We start from the raw sequence: 24,744 nt of genomic DNA, 5'->3' as shown, positions 1-24,744 counted from the left end.
TCCCTCGGCGCTCTCCTACTCCCTGAGTGACGCAAAAAAAGTGGGCTGGCGAAGCGCTAAGTGCAGCAGTTTAGAGGACTATCTGTGCGCTACTCCAGCAGACTTCACTTGGAGCGCCTATATAGGTTCAGTCGTCTGTCTCGGATGTTACACCAGAGCCTTGTCGGCGGAGATACCGGCATGAGAACGGATGCGTTTGAGAGGTTAAACACGGACTTTTCCTCAGACTTGTAACAACCCCCCGCTTCATTCATTAAGTTGGGAGGTTGATGAAACTTTTCTTGAATGAGTCTCCCGCCGCTGGCTGGCGCATCTGGATTCAGGTTAGTCGGAGCTGTCAAGTCCAGAGTTCAATTCTTCAGCCGGAGCCTTTTACCCCGTTTTTAAACTTTGTGGCGAAATACTGGAATTAGTTTAAACCAAACTCTTAATTTTGACAACTTTTTGTGAACATTTTTTATTGCAAGACACAAACATGGAAAACTCGGTCCTGAGAATGACATGCGTCCTGGTGGCTATCTGTCTCTTGGATAAAAGGTGAGTGAAATTAATACGGAATGCAGTAATTCTACTAAAACTTTAAGTCAAGCTGCTGTTTTAACGCAATTAAAGAACATCTTTCATCGAGCCTCCTTATTTGAACTTAAAAATCTGTTAACAGGATGTTGTGAGATGTCAGATTTATTTATCGACGTAAAATTTGTATTTCATTCATTCAGCTAAATGTTTCACTGACAGGTTGTCTGCGCCTAAAATATAAATATAATGAAGTGTAAACAGTTGTGTGCTTTCTTTTTTATTTCTATTTATTCTTTATTATCTTGAACACTTTTGCCCACATGCTGGTTCCAGCTGTAAAATTTGGAAAGGCAGCTTTTGAACTTGTGCTGCTCTTTACTCTCAGAGCCGGAAACACAACAGGTACCAACAGAAGTCAAACTGGAATTGCAAAGCCACAAAAAGCAACCCCACACTGAAAGTGTAACATGCAAATGAATAACATGCAGTGGCAAGTTGTTTTATTGATTGATTGATTGTTTTTTTTAATCGCTCCAAAGCTACTTTGCTTAGATAAGCGGCACACACTGTGTGTGTGTGTGTGTGTGTGTGTGTGTGTGTGTGTGTGTGTGTGTGTGTGTGTGTTCCAACACTGACGACTTTTTCTTCTCTTTGCTTCGTGGAGAAGTTTTGCAGAAGACACTCTCGCAGGTCCCACGTGTTTACGAGACTATAAGCAGAGTGTGTGTGTAAATGCTGTCTCTTCCCCACACCTGTATTTGCGTGTGCATCTGGGAGTGCGCGTGGCTGTTTGTTGGCTGGCTGCATGTGCGGCACACACAAACCTGTTTTGCCTGTAAAGATCATGAAAAGAAAAGCAGGACAGCTTTCAGTCATCAGGAGCGCATCGTGTGTTTTTCTTATTGCTGCTGTTACTGTTCGTCTGTGGAGCACAAACGCGCTTTAGAGGCTGTCAGCTGAATTATTGCTGTTCACACGATTAACCTGAAACAGAAGCTGAGACAGTTGAGTGCAGAGACACACCTTACTGCTAATAACAATTTATGTGCTAAAGTATTTCCTCTGGTTATTTTATGTGGCAGGTACGTAGGTTTTTATTTTTGCCTTAATTCATTGTGCTGCAATAAAAACATCCTGAGTTAAGTATGCACATTTTTAAAGACTTTAAAGGCTCAATCATTTTTTTAAATATTACTTTTATTTAAACCAATGGCAAAACAGATGCACAATCATAAAGTGAATCAATCTGAAAAGTAGAACATACTAACAGATTAAAGAGTACAGTTCCCCTCCGAAACCACCAGCATCTGGAGATGTTTTTATCAGCGCTACCACATAGCACACACATTTGTGTATTTTGGGGGTTTTACAGGAATCGGTTAAACCAGGGACCAACAAGTCATGGCAGGGTGCAATGGAAAGTGGGTGTCGAGGTGACACCAGAGGAACATTAAAAGAAAACTTACGAGTCTCGCTATAACGAACCTTCGGAGACTAACATCAGTACACAGAAAAGACAGAAGATTTGACTTGCACATCTATCTTGTCAGTAACCTGATCTAAACTTGCTCCGTGCAGGGTAGACTCCAATGAAATCTTGGGCCTGAAGCTCCCCAACATCGACCCAATCCTGAATGCCAACACGGTGTGTCTGACACTGCCAGGTTTGACAAGGCGCCAGCTGGAGGTGTGCATGCGTAACCCAGACGTGACGGCTTCAGCAATCCAGGGAATCCAGATTGCCATCCATGAGTGCCAGCACCAGTTCAGAGGGCACCGCTGGAACTGCTCCAGCCTGGAGACTAGAAACAAAATACCCTACGACAGCATAGTCTTCAAAAGAGGTCAGTTTTAACCCAATTTTTCTACTTAAAAAATAAACTTTTAAAAGTCCCAATATATGAATTACACAAAATTTACCACACAGTATTGTCTAAAGCGGGTGAATGAGTTTAAAAGCTTCTTTTAGTGAACTATGAAGGTGAAATGTCACCACAGGTTACCAGGTATAAGTTTGCTCTTGGGTCAGACTGTGGTTTCCTCCTCAACTGCACTTCAATGAAGTACCTTGAAAGGATGGGTTTAGAAAGATTAGCTGCCACAGAGATACAAAAGCTCCCAAACAAAAGTTTATATATTTCCTCAAACAAGATTATAAAAAGAGATTATTTTCCACGTAGTTATAATTCATCAATGTTAACTCGGAAACAAGTCCTCCAAATGAACAGGTTATCTCTAGTTATCTCTCGTTCCTAGCAGACTGGTATCTGCTTTCTAACCACCTCGCTGAAGCTTCTCAATAACCCATTCAAAAGAGCAGGCAACTTCAAAAGCAGTTAGTCACCTTCAGATTACCAAGCCTCATGCATATCATTTTCCTTGACGCTTTGTAGGGCTTGGAGCTTTGCAAGTCAGCCACAAAGGATGAAAGAGGAGCTTTAGAGTTGGGAAGCCTTCAGATGGTGTCATCGCAGGTTATTGACTGGAAAAGGCATCAATTTCTTAGTAGCCTGAGCACCTGGATAGATGCAACACACAGTGCGGTTGGTAGTTTGAGTCTTCAGTTTAGCTGGCCTTCGATTTTACTTTCATCTTAGGAGTTGCAGAAAATTGGTTGAGATGCTCACGTGTAATGCTTTGGCTTAGCTTTGTGAGTTTTTAGTGAAAGTCTTTCAAGACAAGCGTGAAAAACTGGCTTTTTTAAAATTTCCCAAAGAACGTTTCTCTGAGACACTAATGATGACCTTACCTATCATAAAAAAATTCCTACCATCTCTGCAAGAAAAACCCTGGTTTGTAACCCTCACTGAGGACTATATCCTATCACTGCCATGAAATAACACAAAATATATAATAATTTTAGCTACAGTAAATACTTTCTCACCTCTGGTCTTGCTTTCACTCCTAACTGACTCATTGAAAAGCTGTTTGTCATTATTAGCAGAGGCAGTTGCTCGTTGTCTGGCATCCCTGGTTTGCCTCGGGTGCAGAAACTCCAAACCAAAGCTCTTTAAATCGTGTGATTCATCTGTTACATGTTGATACGATCCTCTCCACGCAAGCTAAAAAATGGATACAAGTTGACACGCTGCAGCCATCATTGCGTGCAGTTACTGTAAGCATGAATGCTTTTAATAAGGGATGTTTTCAGAGGTGGATTATACAGAAGGTGAGTGCATGTATTCAGTGCAGCTCCTCCTGAAAAAACTCAAATACGCTCTCACTCGAGGCTCGTGTGTACCAAACTGGTATTTTCTTCCCACATCATGTAGTGCAGCAACAAGTTTATCTGTGGTGTTAAAAGCTCAGAATTGAAGAAAGTACTTCCAACTGGAAAACTCGCTTACTCGGCTACGTTTGCAGGGCTTTCTCAAATCCTACATGTGACGTTCTAAACAGGTTTTTGAATAGATTATCAGGTGCTCTACATTTTAATATTTATTCTGGTGTCACTGCATCGGATGGTGCTCGAATCCTGTCTGCTGATGGTTTCTCGATAACTTTTACGGGTCTATGTTCATTCCCATTTAGCCCGCATTAAAAACTAGGCTAAAGGGAGGGCCCAGCAGGACGGAGATGGACAGAAATAGGAGAATTGTTCCCTCTCTTTCTGTGCCTTTCTGCATTTCTTTTGCCATCTCGTTCTCTGTCGCCATGTCTCTGTGTTCCCTGGCTGGGCTACTCCTAATGCTTTTTCTTCCCTTGCCAGTGCAAGTGCTTGTGAATTTGCTCTCAGCACTTTCCCAACTCTCCGAGGCAAAAGCACAAACCTGTTTAGTCGGTTTCTGTAACACAAAGTGACAGTTTCCTTTGAATCTTTAATTCATTTTGCCAGTTCCTCTGCCATCAGTTCAGCCGGGCGTGCCACAGCCGGTGAATTATTTGTTAGATTGGTCAAGAGCTAAAACGGGCTTTCTAAGTATGAGGATGTGCTTAAGTGCCATGCTGCGCTCCTCTCCTGCTCAGTGTGGGTCAAGGTGGTTGGGTGGGGGTGGAGGAAGGTTGGGGGCTCTGATTGTGAGTCAGTGAGTCAAATTATTTATAGACGGTACAATTTTGGAGTGTGTGCATTTATTTCTGGGGTGTATTCAAAAGTATAATTGCTCCTATTTACATGTTAAATATTAAGGAAGCTATTATGTATTACTGTATGATATCAGTAGATCACATGCATTTCCTCTTAAGAGTCAAAGCAGAGTGAAAACAGAGATTAAAGGATATCGGCCATGTGAAAAATGAGGATTGCCCAATATCAGCAGTTTGCTCACAAGGTGTTTATAGCTTGTTTTTACTGCCTCCAGTTGGCAGCTTGTAAGGATGATGACTATCAGCTTCTCAGCCAGCCTCAGCTCACTGAGCTATTGAGGAGGATGTTACCACCGGTGGAGACGTTATTTCAGTTAGAAGAGCCATGTGAACATCTACTGTAGTTGGAAGCACAGTCATCATTCAGAATATGACAATATCCTGAAAACGTCCTTTTAAGTTTTAGAAACATTGTTACTGGACTCCCTCTGACTATCATGAGAACAGCATTTATTGTGCAAAGGCAAATATTTCTATGCATATAGCAACAAAAGTGTAAACTCTTACACCATATCTCACTAAAACAAATTAATCAGGGTTTTATTTTCAAATTTATTAATAAGGAAGTAACTTCAAACCCTGCTTAAAGGGGCACATCCAGTTAAAAGCTTTTTTTATTTGACTCCAACAAGCAGCCTGAATCATTTCCCCTTCGAGCTCAGTGCTATAAACCCCTAAGTGGTTTCTTTTCATGTTTTCTTTACAAGTTTCCATTATAACCGTAGCCGGTGGGGCTGCTTTTATACAACCTGAGGGTACCTTGACAGGCAGTAAGCTGAGATCTAACAATAAACACTATAGAGGGCAGGAGTGCAAATGATTCTGTCACACTTTATCCTTCGGTATTCACGGATTCCACAATTAGATATGGATTTCTTTCTCTTTTTTTTAGCGTACGTCCAGTGCACGTGTGTGTGTAAGTGTAAGGAGAGGCTGCTATAACAGCAGTCTTATGATTTACAGGTCAGTCGTCGTCAGATACACTCTTACATGTGCTGCATGCGAGTTACGTCATGAAGAAAAAAAGGGATGCATTTAACTCTAATGTCATACGTGGATATTACACGCACACAGTCATTCATCTGCCTCCTTTACATGGATTAGTTCCTTTTGAGTCAATTTAAAATGATTACAAGGTGAAAGCTGCGGTACGGCATAATGAGCCTCTCTAAGTTAAACACATGTACAGCTCATTTGGTGGCGAGTTGTCATCCAAATAGAGGAAACGACAAAAGCAAAGATCAAAGTACAGCCAGCAATCAGCCCAAATTCAAAGACTAGTAACAGCCGGGTTAACAGTTAATAAGTCAATTTTACTTATATTGCACATTTTAAAAAGAACCCGGTTACAAAGCATAATAAACACAATAACTGAAAAAGTCGTCTAACCATGGTTAAGAACAATGGCTAAAAATAATCCAATAAGGGAGCAGTATGAAGGACTGACAGGGAGCTTGGCCCAGTCGCCTCAAGTTTGTAGGTGAGAGAAGTTGTTGGAATGACCTCACGGACCTGGAGGTAAAAGATCTGTAATCTTCTGTGGAGCTAATCCATGGAGTCAAGCTATCCTTAACAAGAGCAAGATTTTAGCTACAGCTGGGTGAAAGATCCACGGATGGAGTACGTGTGTGTGTGTGTGTGGTCGTGGAGGTTGTCACAGGAAGGAGTCACAGCTCTATTTAGTCACAGTGTGCGAGTACCCCGTGGGTCCTCTGATGGGAGTGGTGGAGCCTGCGAAGTTTGGAACACTGAATTGTTATTGTCCCAGATGTTTCCTCCGCTCTGAGTCTCGGCCTGTGCGTGTGTGCATGTAAAAAAGAAAAAGCTCTGCGTGTTATTTATGATGCATAAAATAAAGAAAGCAAAATGTAAATGTGCTCTCAATCTCGAAATGAGGAAACTTTGAGCATGTAAATGTCGTGTAACACTGTAACTGAAATACAACTGTGGGGTATTTATAAAAATCAAAAATGTACAACAAGTAAAGCTTTGAATTGGTATCTTAGTCATATAAATGATCAGTCACTGCACATTTCACTTCTCTATCGCTCTTTTAGCCAGCAGTTTTCTCATTTCACTTTGGTTCCACATATATGATGATGTATTCTGCTTAAGAGTTATTAGAAATTCTCAAAGTTTGTCAACTCTGTCTCAAAGTGAAACACTTGCCTCTATAGCCACTGACATGGTCCTCCGGTTAATCTTTGTAAGAACTGATGATTCTTATGTTACTTCACACACAGCAGTAAAACACTGAGCACCATTTGAGAGCATACAGTCCATCTGGCATTTTAAATGAAAACATCTTTCCACTTCCAAAGTGTTTCCTGGTTCTGACACTTCTTATTACCTTTTACTTTCACATTAGCTTAAAACAACATGACTATGCTGCCCCTCTACCTGCAGGTTTTCGAGAGAGTGCCTTTGCGTATGCCATTGCAGCAGCGGGAGTGGTGCACGCGGTGGCCAACGCCTGCTCCATGGGCAAACTGAAAGCATGTGGCTGTGACGAGAAGCGACGAGGGGACGAGGAGGCTTTCCGTATCAAACTCCACCGCTTGCAAGTCGAGGCCATCCAGCGAGGGAAGGGTATGGTGCACGGTGTTATGGAGCACTTCCCGGCTGACCTGCCAGGGCCCCAAGACTCGTGGGAGTGGGGCGGCTGCAGCCCTGACGTGGAATTCGGAGAGAAGTTCTCACGGGATTTCCTGGATGCCCGTGAGACCTACAAAGACATCCACGCTCGTATGAGGCTGCATAATAATAAAGTTGGGAGACAGGTGAGTGAAAAGTGTGTGTTTGTGGGTCTTTTTTCCCCACGTTTGCATAACTGCTGCTATTTTGTTGTACTACATTAAAAGATTTTAACATCAGACACACAATTTACGACAGAACAAATGAAAAAAAAAATAAGCTCAAAGGGCCGATTGTAGATACTACACATCCGCTTCTGTCCTGTATCAGTTTATCAAAAATGACAGTGTTTTCAGCTGTTATGAACGTTTTAGAGGGTCAGGGGTTGTGATTCAGAAGTGTTTCATACTGCATTATGTGAGGTTTAGGTTCATGTGGTCATTGCAATTGAGTCCTTCCTCAATAACGTCTAAAGATTTAGAGAACTGGTAAAATAAGCAATAAGAGTAAAAGTAAACAGTTATCAAGCTTTAACATAGTTATATTAGATTGTATGGTCACAGGGGACGTCAACTCAAAAGCATGGATGATGCTCAACTAAGCAGTAGAACCAGTAGAATCTCATAAAAACTACTTTTAAATCTCAGAAGGTTGATTCTGTTCATCGGGACGTTTTCAGTGGGAGAAAAGTTTCATCATCATCATCATCATCAGGTGACTTCTTCAGTCTTAGCTGACTGCAGGTTTCACTCTTATAAACAGGACATTTGCACAATCACTGAAACCAGCACCACTGAAGGAACAATGAGCTGTGAGGTCAGTTATTAATATGCAAATAGTCCAACATGTAAAAATAAAGACAAGATGATAGTTTATTAAATTTTAATAAAATTTGCAGATTGTTTCGGTGAAGTTTAATAAACTCCTTGCTATCTAAAATATAACAGGACATCGGAGTAAATTCTCGAGCATCTCACACTTCTGATAATCAGCTGTCTGCTTGACGTTTATTCAGCTGTGTAAAAACTATAACTTTAATCTCAGCCAAACCGATTTACTCAGAAACAAATAAAATACTGAAAAAAGCCAAACAATAACAGTTTTAAGTTATCTAAGTGACTCATATATCATGTTTAACCTGAGTAGCGAAAGACGGCGGTGGGTTTGAAGCCGGGAGTCCGGTGCTCTCACGGCTCTAGTGAGCCTAGCCCCCGGCTAGCTATCGAGCTAGTGGGTAACAGACGTCTCCGAAAACGTCGGAGCGCTTTTGAAAATATGCGGTGTCTTGATAAACTGAGCAGGGCCGCGATGGGTCGCGGTATGAATTCTGGGACAGTTTCTTCTTCTTCGGGGTTTAACGGCAGCTGGCATCCTTGTACATGCAGTGCTGCCATCTTCTGTTTCAGTCCGTTATTACACCTTTAAATCCTGCTACTTATTCCTGCGTCTTTTGTGATCTTACAAAGCTTCAAACGACGTGTCGACTATTAAATCAGTCGTCGACGTAATCGTGACTAGTCGACTAATCGTGGCAGCCCTAGTCATGTTATGGGACTAACTGACCTTTTATGGTCACTTGGATGAGCGACGAATCGTTTCTCCCACCGAAAACATCCAGATGAACAGAATCAACCTTTTGGGATTTACTTATCTGGATAACTGAGTGCGCATCAAGACAAATACTTTTAAAGTTTATTGTCTTTGTCCCACACTAAGCTTGTCTAACAAAAAGTGACTCTCAGTGTTTGATGTTTGATGTTAGAATTCAGAAGCAACTTTTGAAGCGCACTTTATGAATTCTACTTTATGCCTAACACACATTTGTAAGGTTTAGTGTAAGCTTAACTGAAACTTAAATTTATGGCGTGTTGTGAAAGTGATGAAAATAACTGTGTTATTTTGTTATTAAGGGTAAAAGTAGCACGAGCTTGAATGGTTTTGACATATTTGTCCTAATTATTAGCACATTACTTGAAACACCGTGTCTAAACGGTTCAGTAGGACAACTTGACTGAAGAATCGTCTCTTCAGAGAAAAAACAACTTCACCATCAAGCCGGTCGTCTTCGCCGGTCGAGGGCGAGTTGTCAGCCCAGATGAACTGCTTTGTTAAAATGGGCCTCATATCCTGCTGGTCATTTTAATTAGCGTCAGATCAGTCAGGATGTCATCCAAAGCAGCAATCATCCAAAACACAGCACGTCACTGATTGTGTGGTTTACAGTACAGCGTTCGGCGTATTTGGGGTATTTAGGACACAGCACAATACACTAAATGAAAAGCACCTGTATTTTCAAAACTTTGAAAATTTTGATTGGGTTTCAAACGATGGAATAGAAAGATGTAAATGACCGTGATAAGCAACGTCCAGTACTGCGAGGGCAGCAGAGACGAGAAGCGGGCGTAAATTGCTCATTGTTCCCCATTTCCTCCAGAGTAATTTGGGCCTGTATCTTTTCATCAGTTTACTTCTGGTTTCCTTGATTATGCAGACAAAACACAAATGTGGAGTGCGTAAGCCGAACTCAACAACAGCTGGCCTCCCTGTAGTAGAAAGAGTGATAAGGTGACATAACCTCCAGTCAGTACGGTGGAAATGTGAGTAAACAGAAGCGGGGGCTGAAGTGAAATGAGTAATGAAACAGTGATTCATTTTTCTTTTGTGCATGTTTCATTGCGTGCATGTTGCTTTTAATTATTTTGAGGTAGAAAACTGAATCGTGCGCCGTGTTATTGCAGCACGTTCCAGGTTGTCTTTCTTTTCTGTCAATCATTTGCTGTGTATTCATTTCTTCATTCAGGGAAGTCTGTTCCTGTGAGCTGTGGTTTGGAGTTCTTCTATGTGCTAACGAGAGCAAACTAATGGGCTTTAAAAAGTTGCATTTATAGCAAATACAGTAAACTCACTGGCAACGTGTTAGTGCTGAGTCAGGCCCTCTTTTGCCTTCAGATCTGCCTGAATTCTTCGAGGCACAGATGGAAACCTTCCCCCGAGATTTTGGTTGATATTAAGAAGACAGCGTCAGATTTTGTGCTGCACATCCATGATGGGACTCTTCTTTTCACCACATCCTAAATGTGCTCTGTTGGACTGGGATCTGGTGACTTTGAGTACAGTGAAGCAGTTTGATACGATTGAATCTTTGTGATGTGTTGCGTTTTCTGGCTTGAAGTAGCCATCAGAAGATGGTCATACTGGGATGGGCGTGGTCAGCAACAACACTCAGGTAGGTTTGGAATTTAAACTATGCTCATGTGGCAGGAAGGTGCCCAAAGCGTGACAAGAAGTTACGCGCCATGTGATCGCACCATCAGCAGCAGCCTGAACTGTTGATACAGTGTGAGATGGATCATGTTTTTTACACCAGATTTTGAGCCTACCATGTAAATCTCACAGCAAAAATCAAGGCTCTCAGAGTAGTTAATGTTTTTCTCACCTTCTGGTATCATTTTTGGTGAGGCCGTGCAAATTGTAGCCTGTTCTTAGCTGACATGAGTAGCATCCGTGTGGACGTCTGCTGCTCTTCTTAATTGTAGCAAGCAGTTATTTATCTGCTATCAGCTCAAAGCAGACTGAGCATTTGTCTCTGACCGCTGGCATCAACAAGGCATTGTGACACAGAAAAACTGCTCCTCACTGAATATTTAGTCTTTTTGAGACGTTCTCTGTAACTCGTTGTCATGGTTTTGTGGGAACATCCCAGTAGATCACCAGATTCTGAAATCTTTAGACCAGCTCATCCGGCACCAGCAACAATCAATTAAATCACTTTTCTGATATTTGATTTAAACATCTGAAACTCTCCCATGGATGCCGTTTCTTATTATTTAATCATGACCTTTGACCTTAACTGAGCCAAGTGAGGCCTGCAGTTTTTTTAGATGTTGTTCTGGGCTCTTTGTGATGCACTGGATGAGTCGTCGCTGTGCTCTTGGAGTATATTTGGCAGGCCGGTCACTCCTGTGAAGGTTTACCACTCTTCCAAGTTTTCTCCATGTGTGGGTGATGGCTCTCACCGTGGTTCACTGCAGTCGCAAAGCTTTACAAATGGCTCTGTAACTTTGAGCCTACTTTACTTTGTCAGACAGGTTCTAGTGGTTTAAATGATTTCTTGATTCAGCAGGTCTGGCAGTAGTCGGGTCTGGGTGTGGCACTTAAATTGAACTTAGCGTTCTAAAAATGTGGTTAATCACAGTTAATTCATGATTTAACAAGCGGCGCAGTTACTTTTTCATACTTTTGCATTAATAAAGGAAATCATCATTTAAAAAGTGCATTTTGTATTTATTTGGATGATCTGTGACTAATATTAGGATTTTTTAAAATCTAAAACATGAAAGTTTGACAAATAAACAATATATTTGTTACACAGGCTGTTAGCTAAGTAGCAGAGATAATTCAGTAACTAGCGAACGTCCCATACATGCATTTTCCATTTGCTAGCTTTGCATAACTTGTTTCCAACATTTGTTGCTAGGAAACATAATAATAGATAACCAAATTTTTTTTTAGTAAAAGATATTGAAGCGATTACACGTTATTTCCTTTTTCCTTTGTTTGTTGGTGCAAATCAACTTTATCATTTTTTTACAATGACACCTGACGATATATCGGATATCATTGTCACCAACTGTTGACTCTAGATAATCTCCTTTGACTGACGTGATGACTGACACAGATACCAGTGACTTCATTAGCCTTATATACAGCGCTTCTTTATTATACATTTGGCGTAACCTTAATTTGTTTTTTTTAAAGAAACAAACAAAAAGATTAAAAACGAGTTTATCAGCCACACTTTCATCTTGCAGGTGAGAACAGCAACAACAGCTCAAAGAAAAACAACCTATAACTGGCAACATACACTTTAATTTCCTTTACAGTTTAGTGTTTAAAGGAGGGTATTTTGAAATTCTGTTTATTGGTTTCCTTTTTGTCACATGACCTCGTTGGAGTAAAAATCTTTTACTGTTGGCTAATCTGGTACATCTGGTTATCCAAAACTGAAAACAAAAACTATTAGTTGGACTGGAGTGGGAGGATTTTGAGATTGCAAAACTTGCTCAGTGGATACTTTTATGGTAAATATTCTTAAAACTAGTCTTCAAATATCAAACCCACCCCAGCTACAGGGGCTTCTCAAAGGGTCTCACCAACTTGTTGGGTTGCAATAACTGCTTAAGTGATGAGACACAGAGGCCGTCCTGTGCTGGAAAAAAGGCAAAGATCAGAGAGAAAGGGAAACCAAGAGAGGAGGTGGAGCAGAGGGTAAGGTTAGGAAAAAGACAGGGAGTAACAGAGGACAAATTTATGAGTCATCACAGAGGTGGTACTGTGAAATACTGATAGGTGCAATAAAACCCTCGCAACACACACACACAGCTCCTAGAATCAAACAGAAAGTACTGACAGGTGGGGCCTCCTCAAAATAATGGCCACCCTTCTCTGCGTGTCTTTTGCTCCCACCTACCCGCCATCACCACTTCACCTCCTTCCACCCCCTGCCCGACTCCCCTCTTTCAGAGCAGCAGTCTGTTAGCAGAGGAATGCGGTGGTTTTTAGCGGGGTGTGCATGTCGCCTCATGCCCACCCCAAGGTTCTCACGACGTCCCGTCTTGTTTTTAGCCCTAATTAGTGGCTGCTGGCAGTTTGGAAACAGATGTTTAAAACCCTGCAAAAGATTTTAGACTTCAAACACCAGGGCGGAAAGTAGAAAGAGATTCGCCCTTCCTTCCCTCCCCTCTTCCCCCTCTCCTGCACTGCCTCCTCCAACCTCTTTGCAACAGGCCTTGCTGCAGAAATATCAGAGTACACTTTACGTATGCGCACAAGCTTTAATTTAATTAAAATAAGAGATTTAAATAAATAAATACTATATAACAATTATTACAGAACCAGCCTCTCCAGCCCCTCAAGCACAGTCCCTCCCTTTGTTTGTTCCTCTGGCTTTCTCCAGTTAAACAAACAAACTCCCGTTCAGCCGTTATAAGAGCGCTTTTAAAAGGCCGGCGACATGTTTTAAGAGTTTATGACATGGAAACTCATCATCCCAAAGTACATTTCTTGGCAGACTCACAGCGTTCTTATCAATCATTTAAACAGCACACCTCAAAACAAATGCTTGGCACACGTTCTTGTGTTCGTGTTGCAGAGCTTAGAGCCATTTCGAGGTGCTGTTGAATCCTGCCTGTTCATTAGGCAGGTGGTGACAATGCTGGCTATGTAACAGTCTGCTGAGTTACTGGCAAACATCTTCTTCATAATTACAATTTACCATCAGGGCCTGACTTCAGGGGAGTAAGACGAGATGGTGTGTTGCTTTACCGGGAGTAAACTATACGTTTCAACTCCTCTTCAACCCCTTTTCGAGCATGTGCAACTGGCAACTCGCACTTAAACATTGGTAAACATTTGAACGCTTGCCATGACTAAATCATAATAAAGTTGTGTTCATGATAGCACTTGTGTCTCTGGTATTTCATGGACGCAGGTGAGCTTGCAGCAAGTGCAGCGCTACGTGACGGGGTGCAACACTGCAGTTTTGGCTTTGAAGTAAGAATAAAATTGCAGGTACCCTTCATCACCCGTATTTGCGAGCATGTCAGGTTATGACGGGATAAATAGGTGTGTTTGTAAGAGGGACTTAAGTCAAATCCTTCAGATCTAATGGGATTGCTCAAAAATTAGAAATGGCTTAGCAAAGATGGTGCAATATACTGAAGAGATGGGGAGTTTTGGCATCTACCCACACTGTTAGCCCAAGAGTAGGAGGACACAGAGAAGTGCATTGTATTGTTAAGTAACACTCTGGCAAAGAAAACTGCATGTAATTAGATTCAATAAGCCAGTATTCAGTATTATTTTGTAGTGTTGATGTTTCCGGGCAATTGAAGACTTACTTTGTGAATTTCAAGGCATGACGCTCCTTCAGCGGGGCACCGAAGCTCCTGTAAGATTTATCAAAGTCATAATTAAGTCATTATGAATCTGAGCAGCAACCCTTGGAGAATCATCCCAACCAGCTAAAGTGGGACTCTTACATCTCTTCACGGCTAATATAACCCTGGAGTGATGATGATCTGTTCTTTGGAAGCCAGTTGTGTTAATGGACTCTGAAACCACACGTGTGCGTGCGTGTGTGTGATCAAAAATAGAAAGATTAGCCCTGCAATCCTCAGACGCCATATCATCAGAGGAAGGCGGGGCATTCCTGAGTCCTGACAGTACCGTCTGACCTAACACACACTCTGTGGCATGTATGCATAAGCATGCGTACACACAGATACACACAAAAGTGCACAAGGAGGCAAACGCTCCATAGTTCAACAGGTGGAAGTGCTTATGCTGGTAATAACATTTTATTAGAGTCTCTAAATAAGTAGCTGTGGACAGCGTCTGCAGCTAACAGAGAGTGAACGCTGTACATACAGCTGCAAATTCACACGCGGTCTGTGGAGCGCAGATATGGAGCGCGTTTGCTCAGGAAAAGCATGTCACTGCGTCTGCGTGGTTGCGTGTGTGTTTGTCTGCATACGCTTAACTGTTCTTTTGAAGCGAGGCGTTTGATTTGTTTAAAGTGATGTCTGGGTTTAATGTGTTGCTGTGGGATTTGTTTGTGTGCTTTGATATCGCTCCGGCTTGCTGCTTGGCTTTAAAAGTCCTTTAGTAGGTTTTCTTTGAACTGACAAACACAAGGCAGCATGCAGACTAGTCTGCTGTTTATCCACTTAACTGGGTCGACGGTGGGACACGCAGACGTTAGATTAGGATTTTCCCAAATACAGTCGGTGGTGATGACACGAGGATCGGCCACCGATTAAATTCAAAGCACCCAACGAAACAGGGAATATCATTTTTATGACCGAGTTGTGTTATTAGAATATTGCAGAAATTGTTTTTTAAAGTAGATGAAGACTGATAAAAAAAAGACGGAACTTATACTCACAGACAAACTAAGACAATGTTACTTTGTGTCGAGCTGCAGGACTTTCCCTGAGCTGTTCACCAATTGTTTTATTACAGATGAGTCAGTATTGACTAAGGATGACAATCCTGCTGTAACATTAGGCTAAAAGGAGTGTGGTAATACTTTTACCTTTAGCATACTGCGATCCTGGATCACAGCGTGTGTTATGAGAGAGCTGCCAAGGGCAAGTGCACGCAAGAAATGGAAAAGTGCCTCATTATGTGCTCTATGAAAAAAAAAAAAAAACCCTCCAATTACATACAGAGGTTTGTTAAGCACACAGGTAAAAATTCACTTGACACATGACGTACTTCTTTTTTTTGTAACACAACACGAGTCATTAAATAAGCAAATGTGTAATAATACTAACAATATTAATAGTAACAGACTGGTAAGTTGTCCACGGTGGACCCTACCATCTCCCTGTGATAGCTAGAAGAGAAACCCCCATCTCCCCCCCACTCCCACACCACATGCATGTATATGAATGGCAGCCATCACTGCCTGTTAGTGCCCTTTTTTTGTTTTCCAGTTAAACGCATAAAGTGCCTAAAATACTCGTTCTATTAATTAATGCACTCTGACCCATACTCAGGCGCTCTTTGATCTCTACTTTACTTCATCCACCCGTGCTCGTTGCACAGTAGTCTGCTTGTACTTTCCCCCAGTCTACTGTGTTATGTAGCCTACGGTCCTGGTCTGCCACCAACATGCTGTATTTGATCTCTGTCTGGGGTTATTTTATAGATGCCTGTCTCTCTAGCCAATTAAAACCTGCCAGATGTTTGTCCCTAACTGTGGTCCACTTTGAAGAAGTCTGTTGTGTATGTGCTGGGTAAACCAAAGCATTAGTCATAAAATGGCATTTATTAATAAATTCTTACTCCAGTGCTTTGAAAGGATAATGTTTAATGCAGATAACTATTCTTCATCAAATGCGTTACAAGGATTTAAGACCCAAGAACGCAGTGAGCCGCAAATTAAGATTTCTTGTTTTCTCTAAAAGCCGGCAGCTGTTTTATTTGTTTAACACATTGTCCTTTTTTATTCTTCCCAAACTCTGGCTGCAGTACCTGAGCACACTAACAGAAGTAAGTGTCACTCAAGCTGTGTGTATGTCCATCTCTCGTTGCCAAGACACTCCCTGCTGACAGGTTTGATACTGCTGACCACAATCTAATCTATACGGCTGATAGGCAGGCGATTTGTGATAACACCCACGCACACTTCTCTCTCAAACAGCCTTTGTGTATCAAACAATGTATCTAATCCTTTGGCTCATCTCCTCCTGTCAGCCTCTTTTCCTCTCTCCACCCTTCACCTCTGAATTTACCTCACATTCCTTCCTCCACGGGCCCTAAATGCCCTCGGGGTTCATTTTCACGATCAAAGATTTTTACATCTACAATGACACATAAAAAAATAATTTAATCAACATTTCAAATGTAATCTCGGTACACAGTGAAAACACAATATTACTGCACATGACCATCTATGTCTGCTGTGCATGTTTCCTGCACAGGTAGTGTAGAGCTGCGTGCAGGAGCAACAAGGTCAGCAACATATTTGGTATTCATGTTAAATAAACAGCTGTTAGCCAATGCCGGTAACTTTGTTTTCTTTCAGAGAAGGGTTAAGTGATTAGCGTGACAAACCAGGGAAGGACAAATGGTAACCGGTAAGACCGACTCGGGCAGTGAACACAAGTGTGTGCATTATTGTTTCCAAACTATCAGACTGCCAGAGTGGCGTCAACAAAAGTTTGGCCTTTTCAAATGAAAATGTAGCGCCCATCATCTAACTAAATATACTGATATATATTCTTACATTTTTCTGTGTTACTTGTCTGTGTCTCCTTTGTTGCGCAGTGTAATTGCCCCAAGGGACAGATGAGTAGGAGCAACTGTAAGAAACCAAAAGGAAAAAATAACAACCTTTCATCTGGTCATTAATCAAAACAGCCTCATTCTTGGAGCCATCTAGATCTGGAAAAGTACACTTAATATGTTGATAAATGAAGAGGGACAGGGGGAGCTCATTATGTTAGAACGGTTACCAACACAAAACCTCATTTTAGACCAGCTTCTTCTATAAATAGATGAAGTCAACAAGTGAATGTTGTTGACTTTTTTTTCTGTTCGTCATCTGTCAATTCATCCTTCGTGAAAAAGAGGAGTTAGCGCTCAGTGAAGCCACAGCAATTATTAGATGTGACAAAGATGTCGTATTATTAAAGGTAATGTCATTCATCTGGGTAAAATAACTCACTCGGGTGCCCTCGTCTTTCTTTCTACTTGCATAAAATGTCCTTTACCAGTGCTCCTCTGATGATCAGATGAACCAGCGTCACACTGATTTCATGTTACCTCGTACGTGCCTTTCATCTGCACGTCAGAAGAATATCTTACATCTCCCACACACATCAATCACTTTTCACCAGCAGTTATTTTCTTTTGTTGAGGCTTTTTTCAAACTTTACCCAGTCAGACGACAGGGTGTGCACCATGCCTCGTGTTTAAAGAATAAATACACCCTGAACAAGAACTCAGACATTATTCCTTTGATGCTGCTTTGACAGATGTGTTAAAATTTAAATGGAAAGAAAGACGCTTCCCTGTGAATCTAGCCAAATGTTGCAAGATGCAGCAGAAATGCAGCAAAAATTTGGACACCAAGTATCGAAATCTCTTGCAAATCTGTTTGGCTGCTTTCTCACTTTATATCAGAAACCAAAAGCAAAACAAAAACTGCAAAGTTAATATTGCTGCATCGGTCTGAGTTATCAGAGTATTTGTAGTTTGGAAAAAAGTGAGTGGAAGACTTGAAACACCTACTTGCCTTTTAACCAGCGTGAGAGCAAGGTTCAAAATGTTGTCTTAGAGATGCTCAGTGTTGTCGTTACAGGAACTGTCCATGTGCCAGCCTCGGTCTTCACATATCTGTTCAGTTCTGTTTTATTTATGTTTAACAGTCATCTCAACCGTGACTGTGACCCGGCGACTGTTGAGATCAAAATGAAAGTTTGGCAACAGGTGCCATCGAGGAAATCCCGGGTACATGGCTGATACGAAACCTTTGCAAGATGCCCTTTAGTTCTAAAAGTTAGGGTATGATTGTGACCGTGCAGCGATGGGTCGAATGCATGCTGCTCATGGATGTGAAAAGCAAACGTTGATGCTGTCTTTAGTGATGCATCAGAATTCATTCACAGAAGCCTAGAAATCTGTGGCCCATTTCTGCAGAGTTCCTCACTCTTCGGACTCTTTGAGCGTTCGTATCATCAGCCTTCTCCCGAGGAGGAGCGTGCTGTGCTGATTTCACTTCTGCAGCTCTCTGTGTGGATTTGCTTTGTTGCACTTTGAAATTTAGATATGGAAGCCAGTCGTGCTGTGCAACTGACTGATTATGCACAGCACGCTAATCTCCATATGCACTGAGCATCTCAAGAAAAGATTTTCTTTTATGTGAATTTCTCCACTCTGATAAACATGAAAGATGTTTTTAGGGATGCTGCTGTTCTTCTCCGGCAACAATATCTCATATTGAGAAAGAAACTTTCTCTTTAAGCTGGTTGTTTTGTTGTTTTACTGTTCTTTGAAAGCTCTGTCCTGCTGTGAATATACCATCAAACAGTAGCAATGTGGATGCAATTATGACTCCTAGGTCAGTTTGTCTCTTTAAGGTTTAAGTGGGTTGGAGCGTTTCATGATTACAGACTTTGCTGTGTGTTTAAGGCCAGCACGTTTGTGATTCTGGGGTTGCCTCTGGCCTCATGTAAAAACTGAGCCAGAAGTTACAATGTGAACTCAGTGCAAGTGCCGCTTGAGCAATTATAGTGTTGTTTATCATAAAGCCGTACAGCGTCTAGTACAGCGTCTCCTCGCCACTGATCACAGCGTCTTGAAACTTTCCTTTCAACACTCCCAATGACAGTGTAACCATGTTTATCCAAAAAGCACACTCCTAAGTCACTTTCTGTAGCACATTATGAACATACAGTGATGGGCAAGGTTAAAATATTTTGCATTCTTTTGCACGATTGTTATAATATAGCATCTAAATGGCTTTAAAGTGTAGTATCGGTGCCTCCAACGTTTAATTTTCTCCACTTAAAAGACTCATTACTGGCAAGCTTGAGTGATGGCAGAAAAACATATCTCCAAACATAAACATGTATTTTCAAACACTATATGTAGGATTTTGCAGCTTTAAACGGATGCATCACATCCTGATGTGTTTGTGCCGTTACTCATGTTTTTAATATTACTGGTCACCTTTGAACTTTGCCAAGTAAAGGCGTGAGTCATCTGTTCATGACAAACATGTGAAATGCACATGAAAAGAAAACCCTCGTGTTTGCCACCGAGGCAATGTTAGCTCAAGTCGGAAACCCACAAAGCACAGCATGAAACAGTGTGCTGCACACACACACAAAAACCCTCAAAACATTACGACGTTTACAAATTGGTCCTGCTACCTCTGCATAAAACAGACGACTGGGTATTTGATTTTTGGCTTCCATCCTAATTGGCCAATTTTGGTAGGTAACAAGATTTTAAGACTTAAAAAGCTCAATAAAGGTTTATCTCATGTTTTTTCTGTACTTTCTATTTTTCCTCTTTAAAAGATTAGATGGTAGTTTTACCATAAAATTTACAAACACAAAAAACAGAGCTTAACAATACAAAAGCAGAGGAACAGCTCAGGCTTTTCACCACATACATAAAAATGTGAATATAGACAAATAGCCACAAACACCTTTTCTGAAGCCATGTATTGATTTTTGTCTGATTCCACCTAAAGTGAACAAGTGTGGGTGAAGTTCTTGTTTTTTCATGTGTATGAGAGAATAAGCACCCTTATTGCTAGCACATGTGTAGCATGTCTTTAATTGTGCGAGTGTCCAGCCTGCGCCAGTGTGTTGATAGGGGTGGCAGCAGTATCATCTGTCAGTACTCTGGGTGGCCTGGTGTTCCTGTTGGTAATTGGATCTTAAAGTTTAGGGCTGGTGATGACTGATAAACATTCACGTGCACACACACACACACACACACACACACACACGCACTGAGATGCACCGAGGGTTTGTCATGAGTGATATATGTGTACGCAGATCCCGCACCGTTCGCTATAATGGGATATTTTGTTTGTTTATGTGTGCAGATTTGGATTGTAGACTCCATAAACATTCTTTGAGGCTTAATGTAAGAATTAAATTGTGTGCAGTGTAGTAGTGCAGTGTTTTCGTATACTGTATCAGGGCCTGCTCAATGAGCAGATCTAGCTGCTGATGTCCGTGCAGTTCCATTGGACAGCCTTAAACTATTAAAGTGAAAATATGTAAATAGTGTTATGCTCTGATGCCTAATGTGCAGCTACATGTGGGTTATGCTCAGAGTCTCTACCTGATGCCAAAAGATGAATAATGACAGCGCTATCTGTTTGGGTGATACCTGCATCCATGTGTGTTATTTGATAGCAGCATATTTAACAACATACTGAGAGTCAGACCACCTGGATTCTTCAGTATGGAGCCAATGTTCCTTCAAGCATTTCATTTCATTACTAGGACAGTGGCTTGCATGGTGAAATAAAGTCAGTACAGCAACACCCTTCATCTGTATATGTTAACCTTAAAACAAAACCAGTAATCGAGGCAGGTGTTAATCTTCTTTTTTTCTTCTCTCTGCTCTTTTCCTCGCCTCTGCTTCCTTCCTCACTCCATCCTACTCTCTCTCCTTTTCTCTGCGTTTTTCCCAGGTGGTGCTCGACCACATGAGAAGGAAATGCAAGTGCCATGGGACCTCGGGGAGCTGCCAGCTGAAAACCTGCTGGCAGGTCACTCCAGAGTTCCGGGTGGTGGGTTCAATCCTCAAAGAACGCTTCCACATTGCCACGCTTATCAAGGCTCACAACCGGAACACTGGACAGCTGGACCACTCCCATCACAACAACCATCATCACCATCATCAGCACAATCACCATCACCATCGGCGGCGACCCAGCATCAACGAACTAGTCTACTTTGAAAAGTCACCAGATTTTTGCGAGCGAGACCTGGGCTCGGATTCAGCGGGCACACAGGGCCGGATCTGCAACAAGACCAGCCCGGGCATGGACAACTGTGAGAGTCTGTGCTGCGGCAGGGGCCACAACATTCTGCAGCAGACGCGAAGCGAACGCTGCAACTGCAAGTTTCACTGGTGCTGCTACGTGGTCTGTGAAGAGTGCCGGATAACAGAGTGGGTCAGCGTCTGTAAATGAAGAAACACACACCAAAAGGCTAAACAAACAAAACGGAGAGAAAGAGACATTTTTTAAGCCAGAATATTACTTTGAAATGGGGACGTGACCATAAGTTGTGTGCCCGTTCTTTTTTGCGGTGGACTGCAGTTTTTCTTTGCAGAGAAGATGTGCAAGAACAGAGTGGGAAGCAGTTGAGCCAGCAGAAAGATAGAAGTGTATGTTGGTAAAGAATGTGCACATGCAGCATATGTGAAAAGGTGCCACAACTCAAAGACCTTGGATGTATACTGCCTTCATCACGAGGTCGAGGAACATAGTAATTTAAAGATACAAATCTGAAATAAATTCAATATATTGTGACTGGCACAGAGCTGCATGAGAGTCAAGTGAGCAAAGAGGAAGTTTAAAGTAAGTAGTAGAGAGAAAGTTTGCAGGGGGAACATAAGATCTGCACAAAACTTAAACTCAAGTATATTTCTGAAACAGATCGTACACCAAAAAGTTGTCCCTCGATCCTCAATTGCAAGTACCATCACTTATAGCATAGCATAAATCCAGCCATGGTTATTATTTACCTTGTCTCCTTGTCTTTATCTGCTACATGTAGAGGCAAAACGTCAGGACTCATAGTGCACACAGTTTGACAAAGCACTTACATATCTGGGGCACTGAAGGATTTTATACCTTGTTTAAGGACAGTTCAGAATTTTCCATATTTATTTATAGCAGCTATCATGTTGCACATGGAATACGTTGAATGATTGTCTGGCTCAACTGAAAGTCAGTGTTACTACCCCTGCCAACACTAATAATAATGTTAAAAATGTTAAAAAAGAGGTAGAACTGATTTGATTGCAATGCTGCCTTCATGAGCAGAACACGACAATGACCTCTTTAGAAACAGCAACGATGAATTTGAGTGGCTGAAGTCTAAAGATCAAAAGTGTGATCTGAAACCCGGATTGGTGGCGCTGACTCCAAGTATCAAAAAAACACTTCCTTTTCTCTCATGGTGGCTGTCTAGATACTGTAAATGTTTCCACTAATAAGCTTCAGACAGACCAAGAACCGTGTCTATACACTATAAGATTCATTTCATAGTCCCTGTTCGAAAACCGTTTGAGGTATTCAGAAATCCTTGAAGATGTCGCACAGCTCCAGATTTATGTCATCCAAAATGTGTGGTCCGTGTTGTGTGTGGTACGTAATGTAAGAGGACCGAGAACGGTTTTCATCGTCAACATGATCTGAACAGCACTGTAAATAAAAATGAATAATGCTGCACCGAATACCATCAATAATTTTTAAAGTGCCTCAGGAAACTGAGTGCGCACAAACACGCTCCAGTTCCTCACACTATAAACATCCAAAACTGTCATCAATCAAATGTTTCCTGTTTTGTGATGCAATGTAATGTGTGCAACACTGTAAGCTTTGTGTAATATATCTACACTCACCTACTTCACACTTCTTTGATGTGTACTACAGGGATATTCTGATGTCAACTTCTAACTATCTATAAGAAAAAAAGAACATTGATATGGATTTCTGCCTGTACACATTTATAAGATCATATTTGGTTTCATGAAACCTGTATGAGTACGGCTCCTTATCAGACAGTGTAATTTATTTTGAGTAAATATATTTCTGTGTTGAAAGCAGAGAAAAAAATCTGGGATTATATTTCCAGTGTAACAGTTTATTTTGATCCTGATAAGTAGTTTGCACATACTTAACTGTGTCCAGGAAAACTCTGGGAAGATATCAGCAATATGCATTTTTTCATGTCATAAATGTATGTATGTGTGTATTTGTATGTTTTAATATGGTTATTATCTAAGTTATTTTATTTTTGTGGATAACTTAATATTTGTAAGACAATAAAGACAGACCATAATAATGAAAGAAGCTTTAATGTGATGAATAATAAAGAACCTGAAAACAGTGGATTTTGGGAAAAGAAACATGTAATGTTTATTATTTCATGAACCATGCTGAAGATGATGAATTCTTTGCTTACTCAGTGCTACAGTATGTTAGGCGTCAGGGATTTTTATTTCTTCAGTTTCAGCTCCATGAAAAGTCGATAATCCCCCTGATGATCAGATCTTTCTTTATACTGTAAGGTCAAGACCCTACAATACTACAGAGAAAACTCCAACAATGAAATTACCCCCTATGAGCAAGCACTTTGGCGACAGCGGGAAGGAAAAACTCCCATTTAACAGAAAAAAACCTCGAGCAGAACCAGGCACAGGGAGGGGCGGGGCCATCTGCGCCGACTGATTGCGAATTAGGGAAGAGAGACAGGACAGAAAAAATCAAACACGTAGTTATTTGTGAAAAATGGGTCATTCTGAAGATCTCAGTCAATCCGTGCTATTGTAATCGGTCGGTCTCCGATTACACATTCGTAAAATTTCTTCCCTACTTCCACGATCAACTGTAAGTGGTTTTATCAAAGTGGAAGCAACTCAGTCACAATGTGGAAAACCATGTTAAGTTACAGAGCAGCATTTCTAAGAGTCTAGTATGTAAAAGTTAAAACTTGTGGGAGCATTAAAGAAATTCTTTCAAGGCATTCCTAAGATACTGCATTCACAAGAATGACACATACAGATGCACAGCTAGACAAGCAGACAACACGAAGCCTCTGGTAATGGCTGGTGCTGGTGTAGGGGGGGAGGGGGGTCATAAATCATTTCAAACTTTTTTTTTTCCAGTGATTTTTCTGAAGATCAGAGCCAGGAAAAGAAAATCTGCTGAGTTTTCTTTTAAATAACTTAGTTTGTTGCAGCCCCAGGCCTTTGTGCAGGTTTGCAATGTGCACATGTGTTTTTGTGTTGCAGGAGTTTCCTGGGTGGAGATTCAGGAGATGGTTAAAAATGCAGAACACCTGGCTAGAGCCCTGCCCTGGTATTTAAAATCTCTCTAGGCCTTCCTGGTGTCCACTTCTGCTGCGTCTTCATTCTGGTCCTGCAGCAGTCTCTGGGCCTCATTTGTACATCATGTCCTATAGACTTGACAACTCATCTATGCACTGCTTTACCCACTAATAAGGACATAATGGTAAATATTACATTTTTTAAAGAAAAAAAAAACTTTGGTAATCCCTATTCAATGGGTAGCATGTCTCTGTTCTTTGTTGTGACCTCGGAGCTAGTTGAAACAATTGGGGGCCCATCCGGGATTTGAACCCAGGACCTCTCACAGAGATTCAAGAAACCCGTGGCTAGTGTTCTGCCCAGGTGATTAAAATTCTGCCTCTCTAAGCCTTCCTGGTCTCCACACCT

At 41.4% G+C, this 24,744-nt stretch overlaps 1 protein-coding gene across 1 annotated transcript; it reads left to right on the top strand.

The window, feature by feature from the left end:
• The first annotated feature begins 108 nt into the window (after positions 1 to 108).
• wnt10a (wingless-type MMTV integration site family, member 10a) lies at positions 109 to 23,398 on the top strand. The gene is made up of 4 exons (XM_085434754.1): positions 109 to 537; positions 2,098 to 2,363; positions 7,012 to 7,385; positions 20,966 to 23,398. The coding sequence occupies exons 1-4, from the start codon at positions 476 to 478 to the stop codon at positions 21,467 to 21,469; spliced, it is 1,206 nt and encodes a 401-aa protein (XP_085290880.1). The 5' UTR covers positions 109 to 475; the 3' UTR covers positions 21,470 to 23,398.
• The last annotated feature ends 1,346 nt before the right edge of the window (positions 23,399 to 24,744 follow it).

This window comes from Copadichromis virginalis, linkage group LG16 (genome assembly GCF_057382275.1).
Source record: "Copadichromis virginalis isolate Kocher_CV1m ecotype Utaka linkage group LG16, C_Virginalis_male_GT1.1, whole genome shotgun sequence".
In the NCBI taxonomy this organism is placed as follows: Eukaryota; Metazoa; Chordata; class Actinopteri; order Cichliformes; family Cichlidae; genus Copadichromis; species Copadichromis virginalis.
Note: the sequence above shows the minus strand (reverse complement) of the source record. Positions and strands in the feature narration are given on the sequence as shown.